The sequence below is a fragment of the Benincasa hispida genome, chromosome 3 (genome assembly GCF_027475165.1).
Source record: "Benincasa hispida cultivar pf3 chromosome 3, pf3_genome.v1.1, whole genome shotgun sequence".
Classification (NCBI taxonomy): domain Eukaryota; kingdom Viridiplantae; phylum Streptophyta; class Magnoliopsida; order Cucurbitales; family Cucurbitaceae; genus Benincasa; species Benincasa hispida.
In genome coordinates this window covers 63,146,131-63,163,996 of record NC_143480.1, presented here as the reverse complement: position 1 = coordinate 63,163,996, position 17,866 = coordinate 63,146,131, and the positions used below count along the sequence as shown (strand labels likewise).

At 38.3% G+C, this 17,866-nt stretch overlaps 1 protein-coding gene across 1 annotated transcript; it reads left to right on the top strand.

Annotated features, from left to right (window-relative positions):
- Positions 1–27: 27 nt before the first annotated feature.
- On the top strand, positions 28–17,862 carry LOC150037456 (uncharacterized; the record flags this gene model as incomplete). Its single annotated transcript, XM_090312012.1, has 5 exons — positions 28–185; positions 1,244–1,373; positions 4,405–4,510; positions 15,417–15,599; positions 17,522–17,862. Coding segments are annotated over exons 2-5 (678 nt in total), but the record flags the coding sequence as incomplete, so codon positions are not given.
- Positions 17,863–17,866: the final 4 nt, after the last annotated feature.

Below are 17,866 nucleotides of genomic sequence, written 5' to 3'. Positions count from 1 at the left end.
TACTATGAAGCCGGAAAAAATTCTTGCACAGTTGTTGGTCGGACGATGTTCTCTCTCTTTCCCATTCCACGATGTAAAGCGAAAATTCCTGCTTTCACCTCCCTCTCTCTCTCTCTAGACTGATAAAATTTCCCATTTTGTCGCAGTGAAGATCTCCACTTCTCTTGGAATCGGCTTAGTAGGTGGTAAGATCCATGAATTTTGCTTCTATTCTCTCTACTTTCCCTTTTCCCGGTTTGGTGTTTCGATTCTTTGAATTTTGATTCTCTTCACTTCATATATGCTTTTGAGATTGGTGAGAGAGAAGAAACAGAAAGCTTGCTAGTGGTGGGTTTTTAATTGTTTTTCATTTTGTTCCGAAGATCGTCTTGTTTGTTTGGGAATTGAGATTGAATGAATTTGACTCCTTGTCGCACGATCTTTCCGTTGGTGTTCCTTAGTTTGTAATGTGTTATTGTTCGGTGTGATTGATTTTGAATTGTTAGCTGGATTGGTGTTGAGGGCTGATTGTTACTTTAAATGTTAAAATTAGGTTATAATTTTTAATGTTTATGTGGTTTGTTTGAGCTGTTGTTCTGACCTGACCTAGTTTCCGTCGCTTTCTTGCTACTTGTTTTGTTTTAAGTTGCATATCTATTTGGGATTGGGATCTTTATTTGTAAAAATAAAAGTCTGCTTTCATTTTCACCTTAGGATACTGATTATGATTTGAGTAGGATGCAGCTTTGGTACAATTTATTTCAATTCACTTCTTTGACTTAAGTGTTTTACCCGCAGATCAGTCTTTTTTTGTACTTGAGGATGTTTTTTACTACTAAATCAATAGCTATCATTGTGATTTAAAGGGGTCTTCTAAATTCACATGGTATCTCCATTTAAAGTATAAATGGTGTTGGTGAGTAATTCGAACTGCGTGCAAGTTGCCACAATCTTTTTCTGGTGCCGAATTGCTTTAATTGTGATTTTCAATCGTGTGCTCAGTGCTCTAGTCAATTTTCTTGCATTTGGTATATGGAATACAAGTAGTTTTATGTTTTCTAATAAAAACTAAAAGAGAGGGCTTAAAATTGGAATGGTGGTTTTTCCTCCCTCATTGGGAAACAAGACTTCCATAAAAAGGGTCGAAACAGAAAAGTTCCTACAAATAAAGCTTTCTTGGCTGACTTCCTTATGATGTATATATTGTTCTATTTCTTATTTGTTTGCCGTTAGATTCATAGTTTTTTTTTTTTTGGTTGTTCAGTAGATGCTGGGGTGGAATAATCAAGGCGGTTAAGCTTTGCCAGTTGATTGTAATTCAATTCGTATGCTTTGGACTTGGAAATATGTCAACTGGAACTGTGAGAAGGATCTCACGTCAAGATATTCAACTGGTAAGCTGGTTTCTAAATTGCTCATTATTCTGCATTTTTTCCTTGCAACCCAATAGATCCTAGAGAACTGGATATGAGTTGTAGGAATGGATGCTAACAAAGTTTTAGACCTTCATAAATAGTTTAGCCGTTACCCAGAGGAACTTACTTGTGAGATCGGATGACATAGCAGTTAAAGAAAAAAAAAGAGATCGAATGGCATGAATTTATAGGCCAATGAAACAAATTCCTTAATTTACTTTTTGGATTAAGGAGTTTGGATTTTTGGAACCTTGTCTTGGTTAAAGTTCAAAAGAGATCGTCTTCTTGGAAAAGAGTCTCTCTCTCTCTCTCTCTATCTATCTATATATCTAAAGGAGGAAAACTTACACATCCATTTCGTGTTGGGAGAGGGATTCCTGACTACTACTTGTTGATTTCTAGGATTCTGGTCATGGTAACTTCATCGAGGAAGTGTCGAGGAATTTCTTCTTGGGAGGTTTTGTTTATTTATTTATTTATTTTTATATATATTGAAACGATGACTTTCATTGAGAAAAAAAATGAAAGAATACAAGGGCATACAAAAAACCAAGCCCACAAGAACCCCACTAAAGAAAGGGTTTCCACGGAGAAAATGCCTAGAGAGTAATTACAAAAGGACTTTGAAATTGAAGTCCAAAGAGAAACATGAAATCTCACCAAAGACCAAACTTCAGTATGGCCCCTCTCCACTTTCCTGAACACTTTATTGTTCCTTTCCCCTCAAAGATCCCACAATAAAGCACACACCCCAACAGACCAAAGAAATCAACCTTTCTCACGGAAAGGCGGATGGAGAAGGAACTCCCCAATCGTCAATCGAACATCACTCTGACGAGCAATCGAGATATCAAACTCCTACAAAAGACGATTCTAGATGGATCTCGCGAATTGACACTCCCAAAGAAGGTGATCCAGACTTTTCTTCACCTTTCGACATATAATGCAACAGAAAGGACTCATTAACGAAGACTTCTTTCTCGAAATTCTATCCAAAGTTTACACGACCAAGCAGAACCTGCCAGGCAACGAACTTAACCTTCTTTGGAATCTTAATCCTCCACAAGACGTCAAAGGTCGACTCAACAGAGGGGGAAGGATCCAACAAAATCCTGAAAAACGACTTACAAGAGAAACCGACAAGCGAGTCAGGACTCCACACAATACATCCCTCCTCCCGATCTTGAAATAAAAACCCTCAATCAATGAAAGAAGAGAAGCCACCTCAGTCGTTTCTCTATTAGTCAAAGACTACGAAACCCAAAGGAGAAAGAGATAGAATTTTCTGACCAAACCAAGAAGTCTGAAACAAAGCAATTTTTAAAAGAAGACAAATGATACAACCTAGGAAACGCAGCTGAGAGGGGTCTATCCCCCATCCAGTGGTCCTCCCAAAAATACGTCTCCTTACCATCTCCCACGACATAGAAGATAAGATGAGATTGAGAGGGAATAGAGAAATGTCTTTCTAGGGATTTTTGTGTGTGCCTTTGACAAAAGGCCTTCGATATCGAAATCCAGAGGAAACCTTCCTGTGTTATGCTTTCACGTTTATTTATGTTTTGAACAAAAGGTTACATTCCATGGCCTTGGTTTTGTCGACCCCCGATCCTTCCTTTTGGGTCTTCTATCCATTGTGTGAGACTTCTAGGTGTGTCCAGGTAGAAGGGATGTTTGGTTGTCGTCTACTGATCCTTCTAAAGGGTTCTCGTGGCCCCTTCTCCCTCACTCGAAGCCTCTATTTTCTCCTCACTGGTAGGTTAAAATTTCAAAGAAGATTAAGATTTTTGCAGCAGGCAGGTTTTGCACAGGAGAGTGAATACCTTGGAGCATGTCCGAAGGTATTCTTCCTTTGTTTTGTTTATGCAGTGATGCATTCTTTGCAGGAGGCATGAGGAGGACCTCAATCATTTGTTGTGGGATTGCAGTTTGCTCAGTTTCTTTGGGATTGTTGGAGAACCTCACTTGGCTTGTGTGGTGCTCAGGGTAGGGTTTGTTGTTAGTTTTCGGAGGAGGTGCTTTTGGCCACTCCCTAAGGGAAAAATCTTATGGCAAGGTAGCTTTCTTGCTATGTTGTTGGATATTTGATTGGAAAAGGAATAATAGAATACTTGAAGAGTTTGAGAGATCGGGTGAGGTAGTTTGTGAGATGTCTAGGTTTAATGGCTCCCTTTGGGCCTTGGTCAGCAGGTCTTTTTGTTACTATGATATTAGTCTTGTCTTTTGGATTGGAGTCATTTCCTATAACTGTTTTGGAGTCCTTTTGTTAAGACTGTTTTTTCTTTGTTTTTTAGCATGCTCTTGTATTATTTCATTTTTCTTCAGGAAAGCTTGGTTTGTGTACGAGATATACACACACACACGCAGATATACATATACATACATACATATATATATATATATATATATATATATATATCGGATTGAGTTGTGGGTGTTTCATATGAGATATTTTTGTTTCTGTACATTCCAGTATGGCTACTCAGCGAAACATTTTGTCAGCCATGTATGTAATGAAGCTTGAATAATTCTTTTATTAGGCAAGTTGTTCGTGTCTGTGAGTTATGATATTGACATTCCAAAGCTCTCATATTTTTTTGGAAAACTTGAGGATTAGATCTTTAGTTTATCTAAAAGAATATTGGTTCATGGACATGCCAAAATAATATTAGAGAAATGGAAAAACTTAGAAAGAAAAATATCATGATTGTTCATAAAGCCTATTGCAGACATTTTGATTTTGGAATCTCCTCACCATAAAGGATATGGAATTATTTGGTTTTAATGTATCACACCATTAGCGTAATGTAATGTCCTTTTTGATTTCTCATATGTTAGTAATTTTATCTTTTTAATTTACTCTACTTGTTTAAAATGCAAAAGTCTTGGTGCAAAAACTTTGGATTTATGTAGAGCATTAACTTTTATCACTCTAATGAATGGTGTGCCTTCGAATGTGCATTACTTTCAGGTGACTAATCTCATCCAGTTATTTATGTTTATATTTTAGGTGCGAAGTCTTATAGAGCGATGCCTTCAGCTTGATATGAGCCGAAAAGAAGTTGTGGAAGCACTTTTGAATCATGAAAAAATTGACCCCAGCTTCACAGAACATGGTAATCATGTGTTTAATGTTTTTATTTTCTGATATATTAATGTTTACTTGGCTTCCCCCCCCCCCCCCCCAAAAAAAAGAGACTATTTGTTTGCTGGTTTGCTTTATTGCTGATAGATGTATGATCTCTATCATAGGTTTTGTTTTTTTATTTTTATTTACTTAGTAGAATAATATGCCAGTTTGTTTTTCTCCCTCTCAAAAATCTCTCTTAAGCCAAAACACATTGATCTGACATTCTGACTGCAATAAGGACCCGTGGTATAAAAATTAAAATCCTACGCTCATGTGTACATTTCATTTGCATGATCGTATAAGGAGTTTTGAATAAGTATTATGTTTGCTTGTTGCTAAATCACTTTTGCATCCAAATGCATAAGCTAATGGGTTATAGTAAATTTAATATTTTATCAATATTTAACATTCCTTTTCATTTGTAGGCTTGAAAATTTAGACAAGGCCCATCAAATGGTTATTATTATTAAATGTAAAGAAAATAAAATGAGTTTGAACATAGGATCTCCTGATATTGACCTTGACCATTTTTGGGCCTAAGCCCTCTTGTTTTTAGTTTTTTGCATTTAGTTCAACATCATGTGATGTTGGAGGAAATTTAAACCTTTGACTTTTTAGTCAATGATATAATGCCTTAACCAATTGAGCTATGCTCAGGTTTGGCTTTCATCGCTTCGGTTTTGGTTTCACCTAAAATACCTCTAATTTTGAGATGGTTGTTCTTACTTGTACTCATATCTTCTCCATGTCTAAATAATGTGGGAATTTGGTCACTCTTAACAATTCTCGCTTCAAACAAAATATCATCTAGTCTTTCTTTAAATAAGCTTCTATTTGTGTAACTTTACTACAGTGAGAATTTGCTCTTATCTAGACCAATTTCTCTTCTCTAGAGCATGGCACCTATCCAATTCAACTCAACTACGGATCATTATGTCAATGTCTTTGAGGCTCACCATTTCTATGTTGGTACTCGAGGAATCGATTGACATGGTTGAGTTTGGGAAAGGACTTGAATAACATGTTAAAACTACCTTTGAATCCAAAAATTTAAGATGATGGGTTATGATACATTTAATAATTTATCAATGCTTTAACCATAGTCATCCATATTTAATAATAGGGAAGAGCATAACTGATGCTAGTCGAAAGGAGGGTGTCGAATCCTTCTTCGACCCTTCAAATAAAATTTATAAATACCGATCAAGAACTTCTACTACTAGGTAGTATTAGTAGCAAGACCGGGTCGAACCACTGGGAGCCTAGATATAATCTCCCCTAGGGGTGTTCAAGAAACCCGATGACCCGAAAAAACCGATCAACCCAACCCAACCCGTTTGGTTTGGGTTGGGTTCAAATAAATGAAAATTTTATGGGTTGGGTTGGTTCATGGGTCACCTAAAATAACCCAAACCAACTCGAACTTATTATTAACTTTGAAATATATTTTTTTTGTTTATGTACAATTAGATATACATATATTTATTTTAGTTTTATTTAATTTTATCAATTTTGGATAATTTATTCTTCAACAACTCTTAGAAATATTTTTTTTTGTACTTTGAAAAAAGGTTATACATTATATAAATTGAAATTGAGTTGTTAATCTTAAAAATAGTTATTGAAATAGAAGAGAAAGAAAAGGACACAAGGAGTTTACGTGGAAAATCTTAATTCGGGGAAGAAAAACCACGATAGAAAATGACTTATTATTTTAATGTCATACATACAATAGACCCCAACCTCAGATATAAATAGAATGAGGTGAAACCCTAATTTAGCAAATATAGTATAAATTACAAAAATGCCCTTAGGGCTAATTCAACGTATTTCAACACTCCCCCTCAAGTTGGGGCGTAGATATCGGCAAGACCCAACTTGCTAATACAAGTTTCAAACGTCTGTCTCGATAACCCTTTCGTAAGAACATCTGCAACCTGTTGGACTGAAGGTACATAGGGAATACAGATAGCTCCGCGGTCTAACTTTTCTTTAATAAAGTGCCTGTCAATTTCCACATGTTTGGTTCTATCATGTTACACGGGATTATTAGCAATACTGATGGCAGCCTTATTATCACAATACAACTTCATGGGCCCCAGACTACTCTCGTGAAGATCTGATAAAACTTTCTGCAACTAGGTTTCTTCACACACTCCCAGACTCATAGCTCTATACTTTGCCTCAGCACTACTTCTGGCCACTACACCCTGTTTTTTACTCCGCCAAGTTACCAAATTTCCCCATACAAAGGTACAGTACCCTGAGATTGACTTTCTATCAGTCATGGATCCGGCCCAATCTAAGTTAGTATATGCCTCGATGCTCCGTGTGTCATGTTTTCTGAACACCAAGCCCTTCCCAGGGGTGGACTTTAGGTATCTCAAAATTCAAGTCACAGCTTCCATGTGCTCCTCATATGGACTCTGCATGAACTGACTTACCACACTCACAACATAGGAGATGTCGAGCCTAGTATGAGATAAGTAAATCAGTTTTTCTACCAAGCGTTGATACCTCTCCTTATTCACAGGAATTCCTTTTGAAATGCTTTTTAGTTTGTTATTGGCCTCAATAGGAGTGTCAATGGGTTTGCATCCAGTCATTCTTGTTTCCTTCAACAATTCTAGAGTGTATTTCCATTGAGATACAGATATTCCTGCTTTTGATTTTGCCACTTCCATCCCGAGAAAATACCTCAAACTACTAAGATCCTTGATTTCAAATTCACCTGCCATCTTTTGTTTTAGCTTAGCAATTTCTGCCGTGTCATCTCTTGATAGGATGATGTCATCAACATACACTACCAACACAGCAATCTTCCCTAAGGGTGATTTTTTTGTAAACAAGGTATGATCAGAATGCCCCTGAACAAACCCTTGGGACTTAACAAACACGGTGAACTTGTCAAACCATGCCCTAGGGGACTGCTTCAACCCATATAAAAACTTCTTGAGTTTGCAAACATGATTCCCAAACTTAGCTTCGAAACCTGGAGGTGGACTCATGTAAACTTCCTCTTCTAACTCACCATTTAGGAAGGCATTTTTTACCTCTAGGTGATGTAGGGGCCAATCTTTATTTACGGCGACAGACAGAAGAACACGAATCGTGTTTAACTTAGCCACTGGGGAAAAAGTTTCTGAATAATCAATCCCATACGTCTGAGTGAACCCTTTAGCAACTAACCTGGCTTTATATCTCTCGAGTGTTTCGTCAGACTTATACTTCACTGTGAACACCCATTTGCAACCAACTGTTTTGTGACCTCTAGGGAGAGCTACTAACTCCCAAGTCTTATTTGCCTCGAGAGCTTTCATTTCCTCCATTACTGCTGCTTTCCACTCGGGAACTTCCATGGCCGCATGTACACTGGTAGGTATTGCTAGAGCATCCAGCTGAGTAGTGAAAGCCTTAAAACCAGGAGATAAGTTACTATGCAAAGGGTACTTTGGACATGACCTGGTTTCCTTTCTCAGAGCAATTGGCATATCTAGAGTGGTATCATAGTTGTCAGTTTTCGTCTGTCCCTCTTCAGTATCAGACTTCTGAGACAATTTTGCATCTTCTTGAGGATCTTTCAGCACCTCATTACCTCTTGAAGTTTCAACCTTCTCTGAGCTCGTCTCATCATTTTCTATGTTCCCAGACTTCTCTTCAAGAATCTCCTCTGAAACAACAGGATCTTGAATTTGAGCTGGTTTCGACGCTTGGACACTTTCCGATGGAACACCAGGGGTTTCCTGAATTTCCTTTCTAAGATTCTAGGGCACTTGTCTAGTAAGAAGGACTGACACAATAATAGTAGGAGCAGAGTTAGGTTCAAGACTAGGTAGATTGGGTTCAGGAATATTAGGACTAGGCTCAAGTTCAGGAATATTAGGACTAGGCTTAAGATTGAAGCTAATAGGTACGAAGTACGTGGAACTGTTAGTCTCTTCATTCGTGGTCTCCCCTTGAAGATGACTAATGGGAAAGAACGGTTTATCTTCAAGGAACGTGACATCCGTAGTGACAATATTTTCTGGAAGATGGGTGAAAGCATTTATAGCCTCGCTGATGAAGGGGATACCCGACAAACACACATTTTTGAGCTCGTGGAGCAAACTTAGTCCGGTGTGGACCATGAGTATGAACAAAAGCTGTACACCCAAACACACAAAGAGGAACCTCAGGAATGAGACGGGTAGACTGATAGAACTCTTTGAAGCACTCAAGAGGAGTTTGAAACTTTAGAACTCATGAAGGCATTCTATTAATGAGATGAGCTACGGTAAGAACCGCATCTCCCCACAGGTACGAAGGGAGAGACGCTTGAATCATCAAGGAACGAGCAACTTCAATGAGATGGTGATTTTTTCGTTTAGCCACCCCATTTTGTTGTGGAGTATATGCACACGAGTTTTGATGGATGATTCCCTTTGACGCTAGGAATTCCTGGAAGGTGTGATTGACAAACTCACGGCCATTGTCACTCCGAAGAATGACAATCTTTGTGTTGAACTGTGTTAATATAGTGGTATAGAACTGTTTGAAGGTAGATAGAACCTCGGACTTATCAGCAAGGAGATATACCCATGTAAGTCGGGTATGGTCATCGATGAAAGTTACAAACCACTGTTTACCAGACAGGGTAGAGATGCTTGAGGGACCCCAAACATCACTGTGGACCAGGTGGAAAGGCTGGATAGGTTTATAGGGCTGAGAAACAAAAGACACACAAGGTTGTTTAGCATGTATACAAACATCACAAGATAATGAAGAAATATTCACATTATGGAATAAATGAGGAAACAAATATCGCATATATTGAAAACTAGGATGTCCAAGACGAAAATGCCATAATAAATAATTTGTTTCAGACATAGTAAAAGAAGATAAAAGACTAGTCCTAAACAAGCTCCTGGAGGAAGCATTTTCAAAAAGGAAATAGAGGCCTCTGTCATATCGGGCAGTGCCAATCATCATCCCCGAGCTCAAGTCCTGAAACAAAGCAGTATCTGGTGAGAAGACAACTCTACAGTTAAAATCTTTTATTATTTTACTTATTGATAATAAGTTGTAAGAAATTTTGGGCATATATAGGACATTTTGCAGAGTTAATCCCTGAAATGGTGACAGTCTGCCTTTTCCAGCAACAGGAGCGAAGGACCCATCCGCAATTCGAATCCTCTCATTTCCAGCGCTTGGATAGTATGAGAGAAACCGGTCGGATGAGCCAGTCAAGTGATCGGTCGCTCCTGAATCTAGAATCCATAACTCATTCCCTTCAACAAGGAAACTAAAAGATTGAGGGTTACTTGATTGAGCAATTGTTCCGATCCCTATGGTACCTGAATCACCAGGATTGGTCACTGGAGGCTGTGTCGAGGTTGTGCGGCCCCCTCAACTGATTCACCCACTAGAGCACGACCAGATTTCGACTCGTTATTCGGAAGGCGACGTTTACCATTCGGAGGGCGACCATGCAATTTCCAGCACTGATCCTTCGTATGCCACTGTTTTTTGCAATGCTCACATACTGGAGGTGTTTTACTATTCTGCTTGTCACCATCAGATCCAGTGGACTTCACCCCAAAGGCAGCTGACTCTACAGTGGTAACACCCGGCCCATTTATTGCACTTGATCTATCTTCTTCCAATCTAACCTCTGAATTGACCTCCATGAGAGACGGTATTGGTTTCTGCCCTAGTATTCGACTCCGAACTGTATCAAATTTGGGGTGCAACCCTGCAAGAAAATAATACACACGCTCAACCTCTTCTATCTTGGAGTATTGAATTCCATCTTGCGGGCAGTTCCAGATGATCTCTCGATATAGATCCATTTCTTGCCAAAACGACATCTTGCTGAAGTATGACGTTACATCCATGCTCCCTTGTTTGCATTCGTGAACCTGTTTACGTAGAGTATACAGGCGGGATGCTTTCTGACGCCTCGAATATAACCGTTAGACTGCATCCCAAGTATCTCGGGCAGTGGCTGAATAGAGTAAAGGTTTCCCAATTTGTGGTTCCATGCTACTGATTAACATTGAGCGGAGTAAAGAATCCTCTGCCTTCCAGACACGCTCTTGAGGATCCCCAGGATTCTGTCTTGGTATCTCTCCAGTCAAATATCCAAACTTATGGCGTCCCTCAAGAACGATTTTAATTGTTTGGGACCAAGAGAAGTAATTTTGCCCATTCAGCTTCTCTCCCGTGATCATTCCTGCAGAATTTCCTATAGTTCCAGATAAAAGATTAGTAGTAGGAAGAGTAGGAAACATTGATACCGAATTTTCTGAATACATCGGGGAAGAATCATGGCCATTCAATCTGGGCTCCAAGGGTGGCCATCTGTTGCTGGAGACTAACCAATTGTTGTTGGAGTTCCCCATGAGATTCAGATCTAGAATTTTTCTGTCCAAAGATCATGGGATTTTCTTCAACGGAATCACCCATTCGAAACTGAGGTTGAACTGGATACACATGAGGAAGAGGCTGTCCACCATGGTACTGTGAAGAAGCTACTGCCGGAAGTCCACCGGTGGAAAAATGTGGCAGCCCGTGATTGGCGTTGCTCCCAGACGGCTGCGACAGTGGGTAACGGATAGAAGGCTCGGCGATCGGCCGCGAGGTTGAAGAAAACGCGCCGATCTGACCCGACTCGGCAGCTGGAGCAAACCCACGACCGTCTGGAGCAAATCCGATCCTGTGCGAAATCGAGTGTGGGCCGGTCGTGTGTGAAGTCGAGGGACCGAGTGCGTGCGCCGTAGAAGAATCGATCGCGTGCGAAGCCGAGGGACCTTCATCGATGATGTTTGGCTGGAACGGCTGGGTCTGCTGAGTCTGGGAGCTGATTGGCGCGCTGGCTGGAGTGAGTCCACCACCTGTTGTTCGGCTCGCCGGCTGGAACTGTTCGGCTATGCCGCCTGGGATGATGGTTCGGAGATATTGGTCAACTACTGCTTGAATCACAGCCTCATTAGTCAGTGTACCTTCACCTATCAAGTTTGATGACTGAGTTTCTTCTATCAGGGCTAGGGTTTCATCACCTTGCTCTAATACCATATTGAAATAGAAGAGAAAGAAAACGACACAAGGAATTTACGTGGAAAACCGTAATTCAGGGAGAAAAACAACGATAGAAAAGGACTTCTTATTTTAATGTCATACATACAATAGATCCCAACCTCAGATATAAATAGAATGAGGTGAAACCCTAATTTAGCAAATATAGTATAAATTACAAAAATGCCCTTAGGGCTAATTCAACGTATTTCAACAATAGTTAAATCAATTTTTTACGTATTGATATTTTACTTCCTTTTATAAAAAAAAATTAAATTAATGACCCGAGTAACTCGAACCAACCCAATCCAAATGTTTCATGGTTGGGTTGGGTTGGGTTCATTTCTTAATGAGGGTTATTTGGGTAAAAGAAATTTACAACCCGAACAATTGGGTTGGGTCTAAAAAGTTCTTCAATCCAACCCACGAACACCCCTAATCTCCCCAATGTAAATTTGTCTATGGAAAAGCAGTTTGGGGGGGGGGGGGGGGGGGGGGGAGGAAAGGGGTTGACAAGATAAAAATGCAGAAAATTAAAGTGTGGAATGTAAGATAGATTGGTGAGAGAAAGAGGGATAGCATGAGATTACCTTCGCCAATTAAGAGACCGTTGGGCTATTTATAGATTACTTCATCAATTTATCATAGGAATTAGGTTATTTAATTAATTGTCTAATCGATTGATCCGGTAGTGTCGTTTAGACTCTCTTAAGAAAATCGACTCGTAATGCGATGCCAATTTCTAAATTAACTAAATAATAGTCGTGCATTACCTACAAGTTAATTGCATCAAGCTCTTGGATTGATTAGGACATTAGATTAAACTAGCTAAGTCAAACTTAACGTTTTTCTATTCCTTAGGTCCCACTATCTATTCGTTATTGGTGACCTTGGTTACGTTAGAGATCGAACCATAACTATAACTCAACCTATTTACTACTCAAATTATCTATGCCATCATTACAGTTACAGATAATCTCAACATGCATGGCGCGGGTGAACAAACATACAAGTATATGTGATTAAGTCGTTAATTTAATCTATTTAGTATGCTCATCGTAGAAATTCAAGCAAGGAGTCACGGATGCCTACCTTTCTAGCCCCATTCATATTCCGCCGGTTTCTCCTCATCCCTCTTACATCTATGACCACATGGGTGGAAATTGGTATGATTATGAACATTCATCATTAGTTGGTCCTTTTATGGGCTCCACACTTGATGGTACTGGTCCCTTGGTTTAGATATCTCGGTCTTTGCATAAAGGTGATCCCAACAAAGAGCAACCCAACCGATCTTCAGCAAAGAAAAAAGAGAGTCGAGAGAATTACGGAATCTAGAAAGCTCTATTTTGTATGAAAAAAAGGCTCAACCTTTGCTTAAAGAAGGGTCTATATCAGTGTGACAAAAATGGTTTTTGGGCTTTAAGTTTCTGTTATGGTGGAACCCTTTCGTCTCAAGTGGCTTCTAGATGCTCTGAGCTTTTGTGTTGATGTTCATCCGCTATGATCATGTGCTTCTTTCGTTTTTTGAACTATCTTCACTGTTTTTATCACTTCCTTTCTGGATTGGGTTGTATCTTTTTGCTCCTCATACATCCTGTTTGTATCTATCCATTATGTGTTCTGCTTTTATTTTGGATTTGGGTATTTTCCCTATTGGTTTATCCCCATTCTACTCTTTGGATATTTCATTCATCAATGAAATGTTTCTTGTAAAAAAAAGAAAAATCAAGCAAGGAGTAGAAAACAAGAAGAATCAGAAAAATCCACGAACATTCCATAAAAATCTTATTATATCCATAACTAAAGTGCTCATTTGGGGCCTAGTCGATCATCTAGAATCAAATCCTGATGCCAAAATCTTCATTACAAGCCAAAATACAAAGAATTTTCATGGGTTTTGGCCAAAACCGAGCTTAGAGCTCTCAAAATCGGCCACCAACTCTCCTTCCTAACCCTAGAATGAAAAGAAGATATATGGTCCATCGAGGGCACCGTGACGCTACTAAGAGTGCTGCGACTCATGCATTTTCCGCAGGTGAGTCTGCTGGGGGTTTGCGACGATGTTGTGGCTCCAAAGGGTAGTGCTGCGATGTTGCTTGTTTTACGTGCTTCTGACTTTGAGCGCAACACTGCGACGCTCTGTTAAGCTCTTGAACCGTCCATAATGCTCCAAAATGCATGTAGTGTTCAAATTCCTACAAATATAGACATTTAAATTGATTAATCATTCTAAACAAGCAATATTAGAGGCATTAAGATAACTCATTTAGGGAGTTATCAATAATAATTGTGAAAACGATAGTTAATTAGTTGATTGTTGAGTTAGTACAACACATGAACTGCAAGATAGCATGATGTGCCATGACTTTGTTATAGTCTAGTAAAAAATGTCTAGCAGATCTAGAGGTTTTATTTTATTTTTATTTTAGTTTTAAAAACTGAGCTTTCATTGAAAAAAAATGGAAGAATGTTCAAGGCATACAAAAAAACAAGTGCACTAAAGGAATCCAGGACTCCAATCCAAAAGGATAAAACATAGCTGGCTCGATTTATGGATGGATGCCCATAAAGAGGCACTGAACCTTGCCAAAAAAAATAAAAATAAAGGCGAAGTAACAAGTTTTCCACGAATCTTCTCCCCTCATCACAAAAGGGAAAGTTCATGAGAATATTCTGAATCATAGACCTACAGTCCTTGTTACAAATTAAGGTACATTTAAATTTGATGGATGCAGAGGAAAATGATTGATTAGGCATTTAGGAATTGATGATAGAGCAACCTGTCAGTAATCTATATTGGCTATAGAAATGATCATGGACGAACAAGATTAACTAGGAAACTGAGATAGTAAGTAGCTCACCATTGCAGCATGATTTATTTATTTTTACAAAGATGCACAAACATTTTATTGGTATTTGGATGTTACAAACGAAAGATTCCCTTTTAGGGATACATCTTGGAAGCCCCCAAAGCAGAAAACATCTAAAACTTAGTCCAATATGTAATAAGATTACAAGGAAGCTTCCCTCACATAGAATACTCTCATAAAACGAGTGATTGCAAAAATCATTCGGAAGGGCAATCTAACAAGCTGTACGAAACTTTATTTTGAACACAAATCAAACACACATCACCACCACTATTACACACATTTAACCCATATTGATCTCGAGATTCCAAAATGCGACATGTTGGAACGGCTAAATTCTACTCAACCAAACAAACAGCAAGCTACTGCTATGCCGTATGGTACTTCATCATATTATCAAAACTTTCTTTTTCCCAAAAAATTGTTGATTTCTTCCAAAATCAAAGCCCCAAACCACATACTTAACAATATTAAGCCACAAATCTCTTGCTTTCCTAAATCATGGCCAAGTAGGTTGAAGATATTGTTTTTAGCCCTGAAATCAAAAGTGCAAGAGCGTAGGAAGCTTTGAAACGAAGTTTCCAAAAATTTCTTGCCGTACAAATAATGGAAGAACAAGTGATGGATACCTTCAACCCCTCAAATCAAAATTAATGGTAATTTGGATCAAGGACCAATAGTTGCTTCGTTGTCAGTGAAAGGATGGTTTTCCAGACACATGAAAAAAAAGACAAATAGAAAAACATACAATAAGTCTCAAGTGGATTGAATTAAAAATTATCCATAAATTTTTGATCCACGGTTGACAAGTGGATATAAATTACTATACATAATGTTTCCATGTCATAAGACTCATATGATCCATACCATTGAGATAGAACTGCAGGTTGTAAACACTTATGCTACCTCCTTTTATGTTTACTTCATCTATTGTAGTCAAAACCTTTTGTTTTGCTTCTCTTCCAGTTTGGCAGAAGCTTGAAGAGGAGAATCAGGAATTCTTTAATGCATATTATCTGAGACTGATGGTGAAAAGCCAGATTATTGAATTCAACCGGTTGCTTGAACAGCAAGCACGAATGATGCACCAAATACACCCATGTGCAGTGACTGCGTTATCTAGTTCTAATGGATCCCACGTCCAACCTAGTAAGGCTGCTTTTCTCCTAGTCGGAAGCTTAATCTTTATTTGTTACTTGTTGCATTGCTATATCTTGGATGTTATTACATGTTAGTTACAACGTATCTGATCTCTTAAGAATAAGAGAGGTCCTGCTCTCATTTTTTTTTTAAAAAAAAAGATGAAGAGAGAGAGGCTAAATATTTCATCCTTGTGGTTTCCGGATTTCACAATTAACAAGGCATATTGAAAGAGGAAGAGTAGCACCTCATGTCATTTTCTGCGAAGACACTTTCCTTTCATACTGATGCTTTCAACCATATTGAAACATCAATTTTCTTGTAATTGAGCATTAGTGACTGCCATCTTGGTATTAACAGCGTGGCTGAAGTGAAGGCAATTACTTGATGTCAATTTAAGCCAAATGAATATGTATTATTGGAATTCGTGCCATATGCTTTTGCCAATCCGTGAGGGTGTCAGTAAAGCCTGATTCTGTCTAATGCAGTTTTGGCCATCTTTGGATAGACAACAGGAGGATTTTCTGAGTGTCGGAAAGGGATTGCAATTTGGTTAAGATAAATGTCTTTTTGTTTCATTCAGTCAGGGCTCTCTTGTTAGGAACTTAGAAGTTCCTTTTATAATATTTAATCCGTGTTTTGTCCAAATTGAAGGGGTTGGTCACTCTCTTGGCTTTTGTAGGCTTTCATCATCAATGACCTTACTTGAACAAGATCTGTTCTATAGACGGTACATCTGGGTCCTTGAGTTCTAAACAAAATGTAGGCTTTCATCATCATCTTCATCATTTTCCTTTTTGAAAACATATTCCTTTTATTAGAAAAAAATAGCTAGCTAAGGTCCCACCTCCAAAATCCTCCCAAAATTTTATGTTGTTCCCTGCCCCATGCTTAAGTTTTTGGCAATTTCAAGCCACTTTCTCCATTTAGTAATAGAATTCCATGCTTGTTGGCATCTGAAAACCACCTTCCGTCCTCTCCATTCTTGCTATGTATAATTCTAGGCTTTTAGCAATTTTCCTTTCATTTAGTCAACAAAGTTATTCAATTTTTATGAAAAAAGAAAATTAAAAGGCAATTAGGCATCCAGGGCAGGCAGTTGAGCATCCAGAGGTGCCATGCCCACAGATAAGACATTTCAACTAAATGTATTTGGTAGTTTCCAGTTAGCTTTATAGTATTTATGCATATCAATTATACTTGATTGATTTAGATTTCTATTTTTATTATTGTGTGGATTTACGAGGATATCATCAGTGTTCTATTTACCTGTATCGTTTCTATAATTTCTGCATTGTCTTAGTCACTTCAAAACTTTATTTGTTACATATTATAATCCTTAATATTCAAAAAACCTTTTTCTCTAACGAACTTGATCCCGATTCAGAAAAAGGTACAATCAGGTTCACTTAGAAACCACATATGATACTGAATAGTTTTTCATTATCAACTACAAAGTTGTACTAGAGATAACATATTTAATAAAGATCCATATCTTAATTTGGCATAAATTTATTTTTTTTTCTCCACTATGATGGCTATTTTGCAATTATCTCTTCCTAAACCAGTTCTAAAGGTGGAAGAACTTTTCTTCACAAGATATTTGTTCATCTTTGTTTTGGTAATATTATAGATCGTATTTTGGAGATTCAAATAGAAGAAAAGGAGGTGGAAAGTAATCTTGTGATGTTAGGGTTAATGCTATGCATCTTACAAAATGATTCATGAAATTGTTATTAATAAAAAACGCCACATTTTCAATATGTGATTCGTATTGATGCAGGTTTTCTATTATGGGGGGATGTATGAGTTTTTATATATTAATTGGTGCTTGAAGGAGTTGTTTTGCTAATTATAAACCTTTCCCATCATTGTATAACATTTATAATGTACTTGTGTCACTAACAAGTCAATGTACTTTGTTTGAACAGTACACCAGAGCTGCTACGCACCAGAGCATTCAGGACCTACTTTGAAACAAGATGACATAGACCACCCTGTTGGTGTCAGCTTAGGCAATGCTTATTCTAATGGTACCCAACCTGTACTCTCAACTATGCACACTGCTGTGGATATGTCTTCTCATGCCAGGAATGATGTTGCACCTCAGAGCTCAAATGTGGGTCTGTTTCAAGGAATGAATGGAGGGATGATCAAAGTAGAAACTGGATATTCAAACAGTTCTCCCTACATGCTTGGAACAGAGAGCAATGTCCTTGATGCTCGTCAATCAATTGGGAACACGTCAGTTGCATCTTTTGCTAGTGTTGATTCCA